This window comes from Mauremys reevesii, linkage group 1 (assembly GCF_016161935.1).
Source record: "Mauremys reevesii isolate NIE-2019 linkage group 1, ASM1616193v1, whole genome shotgun sequence".
Classification (NCBI taxonomy): domain Eukaryota; kingdom Metazoa; phylum Chordata; order Testudines; family Geoemydidae; genus Mauremys; species Mauremys reevesii.
This window is the reverse complement of record NC_052623.1, coordinates 29,245,879-29,262,352: the sequence shown is the minus strand read 5'-3', so window position 1 is coordinate 29,262,352 and position 16,474 is coordinate 29,245,879. Positions and strand designations below refer to the sequence as shown.

Genomic DNA, 16,474 nt, shown 5'->3' with positions numbered 1-16,474 from the left:
AAAATGGATAGAATGTGATGAGCACGAACACTGAGAATACTTTATCTGAAAGAGGAAGGGGCCTTCCCATCGCCCTTGGCAGATCGCCAGGGATCACAGATGTGTTCAACGCCCAAGAGAAGATACATGGGGATTTTGAGAAACTCACATTTGAATTGCCAGAGTGCAGTAGGATGTAGCATGTTGAATGGGAAGAAATGAAAATCAGTCCTGAATGTTAAAATGGATACACATTACACTCTCCTTATTAAATGTTAATTTAAAACATGGCTGATCTGACTCTGTTTGGAAAAGGGACATAAAACCTGAATTTTCTCAGACTGATCACAAACTGAACTCTACCCCAGCCCAATCCTTAGGGAAGCAAATCTGGTTTCCCACTTTTTCATGCTACATTTGAACTAGAATGAACCTGAGTGATTCCTGTATCTACAGTAAACAATATTATTCCCCTTTTTCTGTGTGAAAATGATCACTGAAGAGATTTAGACCTTTACAATGTTGTTTGCTTGACAAACGATTTATCTGTACATATTTCAGCCTATAAGATGGTTGCAAACTATCCTCAATGATTGTTTTTTCCAATGCCCATGAGTCACAGTTCATGCTGTGTGAATGATCGCCCAGTTCTAATCAGAAGGATTTATAATGGTAAGAATAATATTAGCAAAAGGGGCTTCCTCAAAAAAATGGGCTCATCTCTATTAGAAACAGTGAGTAAAAAAAGGACTTTGAAAAACAAATAAGGAACCTCAGCAGCATTAAAGAAAATCGATTTTAATAACAAATCTAATTGCTCTGTTAAATATTCATCTCAGGTGATCCGTAAAGGAGAAGTCAGCTGCTGCTGGACCTGTACGCCTTGTAAGGAGAACGAGTTTGTCTCTGATGAATACACATGCAAGGCGTGCCAGCTGGGTTCCTGGCCCACTGATGACCTTACAGGTAATTGAGTTATTGTTGTGTTTAAAACCCAGCAAAAGTCAATGGAAATGTTCATACACTTTATACCTGAGTATATATGCACTACGAAATATATGCACTACGAAACTAAATATTAGGGGTGTTTAGATTTTGTTTAGCCTAGAGTTTGGGTCCAAGTTTGAACTGAGGCTGGCATCTGTAATCATGGTTCAAGCTGTTGTCCATGAATCTTTGTCACAAACCAGGGGAAAATTCATCAGAAGAGCTATTCCCAAAGTTCTGAGCCACTGGATCTAGAAAATGGGCTTATTCTGGCTTTAGCTCCAAACTGAGCCAAAATCATTGGGGGCAGATTCGGATATGAACCTTCCAAAAATAGGCAGGAGATAAGTTGTTGTATAGAAGTTGAGTGGGGCCCAATTTTAGGTGCTTCTGTTTTTCTCCAAAACGGGCACACAATAATTCTGTGAAATGTCAGTGTTTTCCATCCAAATTCTAGCCAGTTGAGAGACCCTCTGGACAACTTCCTGTGCAGCATACTCCTCCCCAAAACACAACTGATCCAAGAAGCATCAACATTTGTAATAGCCTTGGGTGCACCAGACAGTCTGAGTTAAAACACACGGATGATGTCCTCCCGGCTTTGGATAATGTGCCTCTGTGTTTCAGTGCAAGGAAGTCTGCAGAATATCTGTTAGCAGATTTTGAGGCTGTGTGTGGCCTCAACACTGGTACTACCCAGGTTTTCTCCTAGCTGCCTAATCATAGCATTGGTGTTCAAATATTTTTATTACATTAACACCTACAAATGCCAGCATGGATTAGGTTCTCATTAGCTGGGCTATGTACAAACAGGTAGCAAAAGGCTGTCCATACCTCAAAAAGCTTGGGATCTTGGTTCATGACAAGATGGATGAAACACATGGGTGGGGTGTGGAGAAGGGAGAATGAGATGATAATAGAGAGAGAGAAAGTGTGTGTGTGTGCGCGTGCGCACACCAGAATTTGGATTTAGGATATAGAGATGATATTGATGTTGTTAGACTAAATATTTCTTTTGCTGCATAAGAAAGCTATAGTACTGTGTGCATCACTGAGGTATCTATTTACCATATACACAATTTTAAAGAAAGTAGCTTTTTTTACCATTTTCATGCTTACTGCTTCATATCAATACATGCACTCCTACATTTTTATCGATCATTCTTCTGCTTGATTAATTCCATTTAATGTCCTCGCTGTTGCTGAAACTGACAGGTGTACATATAAAACTACCTGTGGGTTTCTGTGACAAACAGTGTGATCTGACCCCTGCTCTTTAGCACGGTATTAAAAACCAGCTTCTAAAAAATGCTTTTCTGGGGGATCTGTAGGGTGGATGGAGCAATGTTTTATAATCATATCTAAGGTCACCAGCTTTTATAGCTTGTAAAGAATATGCATTTCAATCTAGCCTTGTTTTTAACATAAGTTTGGGGAGGGGGAGGAGAGAGGGAGGATATTTTGTATTCTGGCAGGAAATTTCCTTCAGTTTTACAAAGCACACACTAGTCTCCTTGAAATGCCCTTTTATGTTTGCTACTGCAGCAATCTGTGCCTCCTCGCTGCAAGATAAAGCCGTGTCATAGGTAATAATGACAGCTTCACAAAGCTTCATTCATAAAAAGCTGATTGGAAAAAGTCTTTCTTCCGCTATCTCCTTCAGATGAGAGTCTTGATGCTGTGCCTTCCTGAAAATATATCAACTCCACACCTGAAAAGGATGGCATCTCACTGTTTGCCACATATTGGCAAACAGCTATTGGCACACCTGTAGCATCTCACTGTTTGCCAGGTATTGGAGCGCTGATAAAATCTCTCCTGGCTCATTCGACAAAATGTTGCTCCATCTTTCCTCTGCTCAATGGCCAGGATCGGTTTTATGCCACAGACTTGATTAAATGTAATGGGGAGGAGCTGGGACGTTGCCAGTGGGGAGAAATTGAGTTTGGTGTATTGCTTTACTCATATGTTTGTAGGACATCAGAACACAAATGTGTCCTGGTGAAAAACTATTGTCAGAAGCAGAAAATGAGGATTAAGACTTGAAGGAAAAGTTTAAAGTCCAAATGTATTCGGGTGCGGGGGGGAGATAATTTCTGTTGATAAAGGCTGTCAGTAGAAAATAGCTCTGACACCATCTAAGAGTAAACACTAGAGGGCAGGAAAACAGTGATATGTGGCCAAAATTTTAATTATGGGATCCCTCAAAACTTTTCAGCCATACATGCACCATTGCCTGGGTAAAATGCTTCTCATCCCCTTAGACAATTCATGCTTTCCCTTCCCAAAACCCATCAGTTCCATATTCTTCCCACTCCCAAATCCATCTATCTTTCCATCTCCTCCCCAGCCTGATATCTCACAAACCCCTGTAATCCCTTCCTCCCGAGTACCTCCTCTTGGGGGCTCCTTTGCACGGCAGCTGCTCTTCATAAAGTGGTGGTTTTTCCTGTGGTAATAATAGTGGCAAGGAGGATGCCCTGAAGTCTCTGATAGTAGGGTGGTTGATTGGATGATAATGGGACTGCGCTGGTAGTGGTCTGGGTTGGAGGATGGGCAGCCCTGGCTTCTTGATTGGCACGTGTCCTCTGGTTGCTGGAAGTCTCCATGCAGTTGGTATGTAGGGATAGGGAAACAGGTGCCCCTTGGCTGGTGTGTGGGGAAAGAAAGCTCCGGGCTCCATTCCTTTGGGGGTCAGGGAGGAAGGCACTGGTGGGGGAGAAAGAAGTCTGGGTACTGTGACTACAGGACTCTCACTCTACATCGGAAGCTTTGCCCCCTTCTGTCGCCCAGCCCTAGTTCAGCTGGAGGAGGTTGAGAAGAGTGTGTGGAGCATTTCCCGTGTTCATTTAGGGTACGTCTTCACTACCGGCCGGATTGGCAGGTAGCAATCGATTTCTCAGGGATCGATATATCGCGTCTCATCTAGACGCGATATATCGATCCCCGAACGCGCTCCTGTCGACTCCGGAACTCCACCAACGCGAACGGCGGTAGCGGAGTCGACATGGGGAGCCACGGACGTCGATCCCGCGCCGTGAGGATGGTAAGTAATTCGATCTAAGGTACTTCGACTTCAGCTACGCTATTCAAGTAGCTGAAGTTGCGTATCTTAGATCGATCCCCCCCCCCCCCCCACAGTGTAGATCTGCCCTTAGAGGCACTAGTGGGTGACTCAAGAAGGGACTGACTTTCGGAAAGCTTTGATCACTCACCCTCTGAAATTCAGGCCCTTTTAAAATGTCTCAATCTAATCATCTAACAATGGAAGCACCCAAAATCACTAGTCACGTTTGGAAAATGTAGGCCTTACTGAAGAAAAGGAAGAGCTAAGCAAGCAGTTCCACAGAAAAGACAGAGATGGATACTTTTCAAATTTGCAGTAGGACTCTATTAAATGTTATATTAATAGCATCCATGGTTATTCAGGGTGGCTCTCTTCCCCCATATAAAGATTTATGAGACTGTTACAGCCTTTAAGCTAACACAGTTGCGTCTTTCAGCTCAAGGTATAGTAGCTCATGGGTTTAGATCCAGAGGTCCCTCATTTAATGACCCACCCAAGGGTATTGTCTGGATTAACTCTACAGTGGAGGGAGGAGAGAATCCAAACATTTTCAGACAGAAACAAGGGGATTCACTTAACAGGCCAGATCCAAATCCCAGTAAAATGAACGGTAGTCCTTCCAGGGACTGCAGTGGAATTCGGATCAGAAACAATATCCCATTATCAGAGGGGTAGCCGTGTTAGTCTGGATCTGTAAAAGCAACAAAGAATCCTGTGGCACCTTATAGACTAACAGACGTTCTGCAGCATGAGCTTTCGTGGGTGAATACCCACTTCTTCAGATGCAAGTGGTGGAAATTTCCAGGGGCAGGTTTATATATGCAAGCAAGAAGCAAGCTAGAGATAACGAGGTTAGTTCAATCAGGGAGGATGAGGCCCTGTTCTAGCAGTTGAGGTGTGAAAACCAAGGGAGGAGAAACTGGTTCTGTAATTGGCAAGCCATTCACAGTCTTTGTTTAATCCTGAGCTGATGGTGTCAAATTTGCAGATGAACTGGAGCTCAGCAGTTTCTCTTTGAAGTCTGGTCCTGAAGTTTTTTTGCTGCAGGATGGCCACCTTAAGATCTGCTATTGTGTGGCCAGGGAGGTTGAAGTGTTCTCCTACAGGTTTTTGTATATTGCCATTCCTAATATCTGATTTGTGTCCATTTATCCTTTTCCTTAGAGACTGTCCAGTTTGGCCGATGTACATAGCAGAGGGGCATTGTTGGCATATGATGGCATATATTACATTGGTGGACGTGCAGGTGAATGAACCGGTGATGGTGTGGCTGATCTGGTTAGGTCCTGTGATGGTGTTACTGGTGTAGATATGTGGGCAGAGTTGGCATCGAGGTTTGTTGCATGGGTTGGTTCCTGAGCTAGAGTTACTATGGTGCGGTGTGCAGTTACTGGTGAGAATATGCTTCAGGTTGGCAGGTTGTCTGTGGGCGAGGACTGGCCTGCCACCCAAGGCCTGTGAAAGTGTGGGATCATTGTCCAGGATGGGTTGTAGATCCCTGATGATGCGCTGGAGGGGTTTTAGCTGGGGACTGTATGTGATGGCCAGTGGAGTCCTGTTGGGTTCTTTCTTGGGTTTGTCTTGCAGTAGGAGGCTTCTGGGTACACGTCTGGCTCTGTTGATCTGTCTCCTTATTTCCTCGTGCGGGTACTGTAGTTTTGAGAATGCTTGGTGGAGATTTTGTAGGTGTTGGTCTCTGTCTGTGGGGTTAGAGCAGATGCGGTTGTACCTCAGTGCTTGGCTGTAGACAATGGATCTTGTGGTGTGCCCAGGATGGAAGCTGGAGGCATGAAGGTAGGCATAGCGGTCGGTAGGTTTTTGGTATAGGGTGGTGTTAATGTGTCCATCAATTATTTGCACCGTAGTGTCTAGGAAGTGGACCTCCCGTATAGATTGGTCCAGGTGATCACGTTGTTTTTGAGGGCACAGCCTTCTGTGTCCAAAAAGAGAGTGGGCTCAGGAAGAGTGTTTCAGATTAGAGTTGTTTGAAATTCCAGTGCTTCCTTGGTGTATCTTAGGGATATCCTGTTCCAGCTGACTCCTCTTCCTTTGTTTCCTTTTCCTTAATGGCTGATTTCAAAACATTTTTTGTGGGGGAGGGAATAAGTCACACTTTGTGTGACTTCTGAGACTGTGCAAGAGTGATAGCAACAAAGTTTTAGTGGCAACTACTTTGGGGACAGGAACGGAAGGTAAATACTATTAGTATCGGTGACATTTGGTTCTTCTTCCTAATGTACTCTGCATGTGCTGGCTATTTGATTTTCTTAGCTGGATTCAGATGAGATTAGGAGGAAAGGTATTTCGCAGTTCACTGAAATGTTTTCATTTTCTTTTTTCTTTCTTTCTTTGGGCGGCTGTTGGTACACAATGACTGAATATCAGAAATAGGTTTCTTTTTTTCATCACCGTTACAAGAAATGTTTTCATTTGATGTGGCAAAATAAAGCAAGGACATTATTACAACTATGGCCAAGTTTTGTGGTCTGATGGTCGTATTGGACAGATGTAGCCAGATTATGACCCTGTTCTGAGCTCCGTGGTGTCAGGGATTAGTTTGCGTATGGAGACTGCATTCTAACCCTGGAGAGGCAGGGACTGGGGAAATCTGCTTCACCCTTAGGCAGCCCATTTGATTGCCATTTGGAGTAACAGGGAAAGGCTGCAAAGGGTATTGCGTTCTCTCCTCTTTGTCTGGGGGCAGGCGAGTAGGAGCCCTGGATACTTCATGAAAACTGGGCTTGGATTTAATAGTGTGGATAAACAGTGAGAAAATGGAAAGAGCCCAAACCCAGAAAACAAGATAACAGGCATTTGCAGTGCACTTTCCATAGAAAGAGCTTGACAATTCTAGGCTGTATTCCATACAAAGCATTCTGTCAGTGAGAGGATCAAAACTGATCTAGTTTTGTAAGTACTGAACAAAAATGACCCCTTCCTTTGTACTGTGTACAGTTGCTCATTCTCTCTCACTGAGAAGATCAACAGAAAGTGACCAATTCCCAGGAAGCAATCATTGCTCAGTCTTGGTTTCTGGCACAGTTTGTATGACAGCTTATGAAAAGCACAGACCAGGGTAGAGTGGCATTGGCAAGTCTCTACGGATGCTTTGAGATGCTGATTGTCTGCTTCTGCTAGGTGCTGAGCACCCTCAACTCCTACAGAAATAACTGGGAGATATATGCAAAGCACCTGGTAGGATCAGACTCTAGGTACTTAAGCAATAGAAGCTGCTAAAATCATACATGCACACACATACGCAAGAACTATTTTACAACTGTAGCTCACAGTTATGCTTCTTATGTCATCATAAGTAAAAATAAAGATACTGCAGTCAGGAATTAGCTGACAGTTCTGATGATAATGCATGAAGCAGAACAGGATCTGGTTCATGTCTCATATTGACTTTGCCGCTATAATGACATTCAAATCTTGCTTTTGTCAGTAATTTGAACAGCTGTAACTCAGACACACAAGGATCAGATACAGGGAGAGTGCAATTTTACACAATTGCTTTTATGACTCCAAACACTCCTCGGTACAGAACATTTATTGCTTCCATCATAACATATTGTTTTCTTCTTTCTTTGCAAAATTAGATTTGATCATTTGCATAAATTATGCTTTTGCCAGGCTTTGGGGGAAGAAGGAATGAATGGAGAGATGAATCAAGGCGTAGGGCAGTTATATTGTCGTCTGGGATTATTGAATGGAGAAGGGTTTTTTTTTCTCCCCTTTCTGGTTGAGGAGAGCTGCTGTGTCTTAGTTGTTTAAGGTTCTTTATATTTAGTTAGGAGAGATTGTAGTTAAGGTGTTGGCCTTCGACTCAGAAGATCTGGGTTTAATTCCTGGCTTTGCCAAGTGATTTTCACTGGGATTGATCCAAAAGTCATTAAAGTCAATGACGGTCTTTCCACTGACTTCAATGAGCTTTGGGTCAGGCTCTTAAATCTCTATGCCTGAGTTCTCCATCTGTAAAATGAGGTTAACAACATTTCCTTTCTCTCACCCTTAGTCTACGTCCACACTGCCCTACAGTTTGGACTATGGGGTGTGAATAACAGTGTGCACCACAATGCTGTGCTGTAACTCCCCCGTGTGGACCCTGTAGCTGCGAACTAAAAGATTCCTAGTTTGCGATAATGTAATTCTGTTTGAAGAGAGCGCCTGAAGCATCCATACCGGGGGAGTTCAGTGCAGCACTTTGGCACGCACTGCTATTGACACCCCCATAGTCCAAACTGTGAGATAGTGCAGCTAAGCCCTTAGTTTATCTTATCCATTTAGATTATAAGGTCTTCAGAGCGGGTCTATGTACTTATACATTACCTAGCATAATAGGGCCTCTAGGGTTTCAAAGGAATCCAGAGAAATAAATAACATTATTACGATCAGATCCCAAGGGTGAATATTGCATGTCTTTAAACTTTTCTCACTGCTGAAGAAATTGTTCAGCGATACAGAAGATCACAAATGAATGTAATTTGTAACGCTGTAGAGAGAGTGCTCTAGCTAATGTCATCTATATTTTTCACAAAATGTAGCTGTTTCCTGTCAACATGTGAGCTTGCCTGTAATTTGTAGTTTTCATATCTCAGAGACTGAGAGACATTTTTATGGGATAGAAGATCCTGCATATCAGAGTACTGTGCACACAACTAAGTGTATATAAATGTTGCAGTGTGTTGGTGCGAACATCTTTTTCCCTTACAAGTCAAAGAGCAATAAAGGGGGAATTCTTGTCTGTCTATATATCAATTTATTTCTGAGGTGCTCATCCCCTTGGCCTGTAGGCAGCTTCATTTCTAGCCTCAGATACATTCATGCAGCTTTATTCCACCTTTGCACCACCCCTCATCCAATCCTACGGTGAGCCTGGGGTCAATTTGGTCTCAGCACAACATAGTGCACCCTCAAGACAGTGCTAAACTTCCCCAGATGCTAAAAGCCTTTCCACCAAGCCAAGATTGCCCCCAATGCACCCAAGGGGGCAGGAGAGAGGTTACCGCCTGGGAATGCCCTTATAGCTGAGAAGTCCCCAGCCAACCAGTCAAGCAAGCTTTCCAGATGATTTGCCCTGCCAATGAGGTGCAAGTAGGTGGAAGGTGTGTCCAGGCATATGTCTGGTGGAGCAGAATTGGGCTCCTTTATGTATAATGCATTTTTCAGTATTGACATTAGTTTAATCTTGGCCAATTAATCTGGCATAGTGCTCAAAATCTTTTCCCCCTTTTCCTTCTTTTACTTTACATAATCCTCTCCTTCAAAATGCCATTCTCAGAATCCATTACCTGCAAATGTGTTTATATGATAACCACGCTGATCATCATTTCATAAAAAACATTCAGTCTTTAAACTTCATTGTGGAACAAATCATTGCATATAGCTTAGCATCCTCCTAATAAAATGAAGGAGAATAAATAGCCTGAGTTTTCATCTCTTTGTGGGAATTTTATTAAGGGAATCTAAAAAAGAGTAATAAATCCTGAAAGGCGTGAAATAGGCTGGAACTGATGATAAGTGCATGCCCATGAGTCACCCCTGTTGCAAAGTTAGGAGCCATCCTAAAAACAGTCCTTGTTTCTTTGTGCTGTGTATAAAGGCCAGTTGCCAGAAAAAGATCATTTTCTAATGTTTTCTGCTCCAGAAAACTGCAGGCAGCATTGTGAATATAAAATACCAAAGTGGTCCCAGTAAAGATTAATTAAGTGATCCTTTGGTAAAATGGAAGGTGGACATATAGGTCATTGAGGTCCTTTAGTCTTACAGTGTATTGGGAAATGATGCAGGTGCTATCTTAAGAAAGCATTAGTGTGATTACATATCACAAATCAGCTCTCCGTAACTTCATTGACTTCAGTGGAATGACTCTTGATTTATGCCAATGTCAGTGAAATTAGAATCAGCCCCCTAATCTTCTTCAGGATAAATATGATGCATATTCTCATTAAAGTGAATGGGAGTCACACAGGTAACTTTTATTAATGTTAATGAGAATGATTCATAAAAATCCAAATGTCCTTGTTACACTAAGAAATGGTGATAACTTCATTATTGCCATGAAAAGCTTTTCATGCTAAGACTCCTACAATACGGATGTCATATTAGTCTGCATTTAGTAACTAAGGGCCAAATTGTGTTACACCAGTATGCCAGTAAATGTGTTCCTCGGTCTTCTTAGCTGCACTGATGTCAAAGGCTAAATGACCCACATCCTTATGGTATTTCCATGGGGAGACAGATCATTCCGCCTAGCACCTTTGCCACATACCCCATTGATTTTTTTTTTGACATATTGTGGATAATTGTATTTTCAATGACACTTGTGTTTGGGTGCGTGATACAGAAACAATGGAAAGAGACTAATTAGATTTAATATAAAAAGAGGTTATTTTTCTTGGAATGAATTCTGCCTTTAATAACTTAAGTGATATTTGCAGGAAACAGCTTAGGAAAAACATTAATATCCCCTGAAAATAAAGGAAAGCGGCAAAGAGACATTTTCTAGTGATAAGAACACAAGGCTCAGAAATAGAACCTTCTAAATTCTAGTCCAAATTCTTACATTTAGGGCTTGTCTACATGGGGTCACCCAGGAAAGTTAGTCCAGAATAACTCAAAGTGAATAAATTCCAAAATGAATTAAAGTAAACCGAGTTAAATCCATTTTAATTCTGAATGAGATTGTCTGCACAGGGGTTTAATGCAGTTTAACTAATTCACTTTAAATTCACACACTTGGTTAATCTCAATTTATTTTCTTGAGTGTCCCCATGTAGACAAGTCCTTACTCCCAATTGACAAGCCACTGTGAAGTCCAAATTTGCTACTTAGTCTGGGTTCCCCAGTTCATGGTTGCCCAACATGAGATGCCTTTAGTTTGATTTTCAGATCCCATTACTGAAAATATGAATTGTGGGTGATCAGCATTCCTGGAAGTCAGGCCCAAGGTGTCTCCAGGTGAGTAGCTGTTGTCCATTAAACCCAGTAGAGCTATGTCAGTTTTTACCCACTGAAAGTCAGGCCTGATATATTTTCTACAACTGACCTGATCAAATAGGAACAAAACTATGGGGAATATATTTTTCTCTGTGGAAAAAAATATATTTAAAACATACACTTCTTCTGTAATTTCAGACATGATGTTAGTAAATTTGCAAAATTTGCAGATGATACAAAATTAGTAAAGATAGTTTAGACCCAGGCAGACTGCGAAGAGCTACAAAAGGATCTCTCAAAACTGGATGACTGGGCAACAAAATGGCAGATAAATGCAAAGTAATGCACATTGGAAAGCATAATCCCAGCTATACATATAAAACGATGGGGTTCAGATTAGCTGTTACCACTCAAGAAAGAGATCTTGGAGTCACTGTGGATAGTTCTCTGAAAACATCCACTCAATGTGCAGCGGCAGTCAAAAAAGTGAACAGAATGCTGAGAATAATTAAGAAAGGGGTAGATAATAGCACAGAAAATATCATGTTGCCTCTATATAAATCCATGGTACGCCCACAACTTGAATATTGCATGCAGATGTGGTCGCCCCATCTCAAAAAAGATATATTGGAATTGGAAAAGTTTCAGAAAAGGGCAACAAAAATGATTAGGGGTCTGGAATGGCTTCCATATGAGGAGAGATTATTAAGACTGGAACTTTTCAGCTTGGAAAAGAGACAGCTAAGGGGAGACATGATTGAGGTCTATAAAATCATGACTGGTGTAGAGAAAGTAGATAAGGAAATGTTGTTTACTGCTTCTCATAACACAAGAACTAGGGGTCACTAAATGAAATTAATAGGCAGCAGATTTAAAACAAATAAAAGGAAGTATTTCTTCACACAACACACAGTCAGTCTGTGGAACTCCTTGCCAGAGGATGTTGTGAAGGCCAAGACCATAACAGGGATCAAAAAAGAACTTGTTACAATCATGGAGGATAGGTCGATCAATGGCTGTTAGCCAGGATGGGCAGGAATGGTGTCCCTAGCCTCTGTTTGTTATAAACTGGGAATGGGTGATGGGATAGATCACTTGATGATTACCTGTTCTGTTCATTCCCGCTGGGGCATCTGGCACTGGCCACTGTTGGAAGACAGGATATTGAGCTAGATGGACCCTTGGTATGACCCAGTGTGGCTGTTCTTATGTTCTTATGCTCTAACAAGTTCAGAGAAGGTTCCAACATAATAAGAATGATGAGAAGATAATACATGAAAAAGGTATCTAAATTATGGTTTAATTATATTCAAGAAGATAATAGTTAGGATTTTGAAATATAGACTCCTGCCACCATCATCAATATTTTAGGAAGGGTTAAAGCTTTTAAAAAATACATGTTTCGCAGTGGCTGGTCTTCCTATTCCCTATCTTCCTTAACGATCCTTTGCTGTTAGAGGATTTTGGTCCCATAGAGCTTTCCTGGCTCCTTTCCTTTCAGGAAGTCCTGACTCCTGCTCACAGTTTCAGTGGCTCCTGTTTCCTCTCCTCCTCCTTGTTAAGTAGCAGAATCCCACAGTGGCTGGCTCCTCCTCCTTATTTCCATCTTCTTCCAGAGGTATCCAGGCTTTCTAGTGCAAACAAGGAGATGGATGGATAGAAACATTAAAGGGATGCCAGCAACAGGTCACCTGCTAGCTCTTACTTCAGTTGAGTGAACTGGACTCAAAGGAATTAAAACTTCATTGGCTTAAAATGTCATGTTTCTCATAACACCAGCAATTAAAGTGCTTCCTCATATCCAAGGCTCCTCACAGACACACACAGATAACCTACATTACAGGACCCTAACTGGGGGCTGTGTGGGCCAATGGGCCAAAATCTTGCAGAGAGTAAAATATTCAGAGAAAAGGAAAAGTGCATTGTCAATGCAGAGATCCATCTAAGAATAAAGCAGAATGGGAGCAATGCAGAAACTCAGAAGATTTACATAGAAGCAGAGAGGCAAAGGCAGATGAATTGGTGATTCTGCTATTTAAAAATCTTACCTTTTCTTTCAATTCCCACTCCCATCCCCACTTGGAAATGCAGAGGGTTTTATATTGGAGCCACCAGTGTCTTTTTTTTTTAAAAAAAAAGACCACAAAATAGTAGGCAAAATCGGTGATTGATATAAATTGGTCTAACACCATTGATTTCATTGGTGTAATGCCAGTTTATGCCTGCTGGGGATCTGGCCCAATATTATGTTATCAGCATGTATAGTATGCACCACCCCCAAAGAGAACAAAGTGCCCCATTAGCATAGTAGGCTGATATACAAACACTATGTAGGGCTCACTTTCCTCACCACTGACATTTACCCAGCTCTGGATTGAAACATGGCAGGTATACGTTTTTGTAGGCAGAATGCAGTTAACTGAGTTAGAATTTGGACAGAGTTAACACTCTACTCTTTTCAAAAATGCCATGGGGGCAGGTAGTAACTACAAATGGTCCAATCCTCTATTTTGCACATCATTCAACAAGGCCATTTGGACAAAGCATAACTGTCATGTGTGTCTCCTTGGAACCATATGCTTATAGGGCCTGATCCAAAGGCCATTGAATTGACGTCTTCAATTGATGTCAATGGGCTTTGGATCCGGTCCGCGGTTCCTGCAGCTGCTTGGCTAACTGCCCCTTTATGATTCTCCAACTGTAAAGGGCCATTGTAAAGACTCGTGATCTGAGATAAACACAGATTTTCTACCATACAAATAATGGTGCAAATAGACAATAGATTTAATTACTGAGGAAAGTTCCTTCTCAATAATAAAAAAAATGTTCTCTGCAGAACTCTGCAGAGTTCATTTTTTCCTGCAAATATGTACCACCCTTGTTATTTATTTGTTTATTTGGTCCATCTCATTCTCAGTCTGTAAACACTTGGCACCTCTGTTTAGAACAAGTGTTGTTTTGAAGCCGGGGGAACCTCAAATTGGCAAGCGCCCTATCCAGGTGCCAAGTCACATTCTTGAGTACTGAAATGAGCTTCCTTAGGCAATGGTTTTGCTATACTGACATTCCCAGAAAGGAACCTTCCGTAATAAGAGCAGAGCCCTCAAAAACTCAGTGCACATGTGGAGATCTGAACTTGGGGCAAAAAAATCTATGATCTTTAGGCAAGGTAACTATAGCAGGAATGCTTGGAAATAGTGACCATAATACAATAGCATTCAACATCCCTGTGGTGGGAAGAACAGCTCAACAGCTCAACACTGTGGCATTTAATTTCAAAAGGGGGAACTATGCAAAAATGAGGGGGTTAGTTAAACAGAAGTTAAAAGGTACAGTGACTAAAGTGAAATCCCTGCAAGCTGCATGGGCGCTTTTTAAAGACACCATAATAGAGGCCCAACTTCAATGTATACCCCAAATTAAGAAACACAGTAAAAGAACTAAAAAAGAGCCACCGTGGCTTAACAGCCATGTAAAAGAAGCAGTGAGAGATAAAAAGACTTCCTTTAAAAAGTGGAAGTCAGATTCTAGTGAGGCAAATAGAAAGGAGCATAAACACTGCCAAATTAAGTGCAAGAGTGTAATAAGAAAACCCAAAGAGGGGTTTGAAGAACGGCTAGTCAAAAACTCCAAAGGTAATAACAAAATGTTTTTTAAGTACATCAGAAGCAGGAAGCCTGCTAAACAACCAGTGGGGCCCCTTGACGATCGAAATACAAAAGGAGCGCTTAAAGACAATATAGTCATTGCGGAGAAACTAAATGGATTCTTTGCTTCAGTCTTCACGGCTGAGGATGTTAGGGAGATTCCCAAACCTGGGCTGGCTTTTGTAGGTGACAAATCTGAGGAACTGTCACAGATTGAAGTGTCACTAGAGGAGGTTTTGGAATTAATTGATAAACTTAACATTAACAAGTCACCGGGACCAGATGGCATTCACCCAAGAGTTCTGAAAGAACTCAAATGTGAAGTTGCAGAACTATTAATTAAAGTTTGTAACCTGTCCTTTAAATCGGCTTCGGTACCCAATGACTGGAAGTTAGCTAATGTAACGCCAATATTTAAAAAGGGCTCTAGGGGTGATCCCGGCAATTACAGACCGGTAAGTCTAATGTCAGTACCGGGCAAATTAGTTGAAACAATAGTTAAGAATAAAACTGTCAGACACATAGAAAAACATAAACTGTTGAGCAATAGTCAACATGGTTTCTGTAAAGGTAAATCGTTTCTTACTAATCTATTAGAGTTCTTTGAAGGGGTCAACAAACATGTGGACAAGGGGGATCCCGTGGACATAGTATATTTAGATTTCCAGAAAGCCTTTGACAAGGCCCCTCACCAAAGGCTGTTACGTAAATTAAGCTGTCATGGGATAAAAGGGAAGGTCCTGTCATGGATTGAGAACTGGTTAAAAGACAGGGAACAAAGGGTAGGAATTAATGGTAAATTCTCAGAATGGAGAGGGGTAACTAGTGGTGTTCCCCAAGGGTCAGTCTTAGGACCAATCCTATTCAATTTATTCATAAATGATCTGGAGAAAGGGGTAAAAAGTGAGGTGGCAAAGTTTGCAGATGATACTAAACTGCTCAAGATAGTTAAGACCAAAGCAGACTGTGAAGAACTTCAAAAAGATCTCACAAAACTGAGTGATTGGGCAACAAACTGGCAAATGAAATTTAATGTGGATAAATATAAAGTAATGCACATTGGAAAAAATAACCCCAACTATACATACAATATGATGGGGGCTAATTTAACTACAACGAGTCAGGAAAAAGATCTTGGAGTCATCGTGGCTAGTTCTCTGAAGATGTCCATGCAGCATGCAGAGGTGGTCAAAAAAGCAAACAGGCTGTTAGGAATCATTAAAAAGGGGATAGAGAATAAGACAGAGAATATATTATTGCCCTTATATAAATTCATGGTACTCCCACACCTCGAATACTGTGTACAGATGTGGTCTCCTCACCTCAAAAAAGATATACTGGCACTAGAAAAGGTTCAGAAAAGGGTAACTAAAATGATTAGGGGTTTGAAGAGGGTCCCATATGAGGAAAGATTAAAGAGGCTAGGACTCTTCAGCTTGGAAAAGAGGAGACTAAGGGGGGATATGATAGAGGTATATAAAATTATGAGTGATGTGGAGAAAGTGGTTAAGGAAAAGTTATTTACTTATTCCCATAATACAAGAACTAGAGGTCACCAAATGAAATTAATAGGCAGCAGGTTTAAAACAAATAAAAGGAAGTTCTTCTTCACGCAGCGCACAGTCAACTTGTGGAACTCTTTACCTGAGGAGGTTGTGAAGGCTAGGACTATAACAGCATTTAAAAGAGAACTGGATAAATTCATGGTGGTTAAGTCCATAAATGGCTATTAGCCAGGATGGGTAAGGAATGGTGTCCCTAGCCTCTGTTTGTCAGAGGGTGGAGATGGATGGCAGGAGAGAGATCACTTGATCATTGCCTGTTAGGTTCACTCCCTCTAGGGCACCTGGCATTG

General features: G+C 41.5%; 1 protein-coding gene across 2 annotated transcripts in view; it reads left to right on the top strand.

The window, feature by feature from the left end:
* The window catches only part of GRM5 (glutamate metabotropic receptor 5), a 452,493-nt gene that overhangs the window by 404,188 nt on the left and 31,831 nt on the right, over positions 1-16,474 (top strand). For both annotated transcript variants that reach the window (XM_039502070.1, XM_039502080.1), the window contains exon 7: positions 819-945. In XM_039502070.1, the coding sequence (XP_039358004.1) occupies positions 819-945 (127 nt within the window). The remainder of the gene's footprint in view (positions 1-818; positions 946-16,474) is intronic.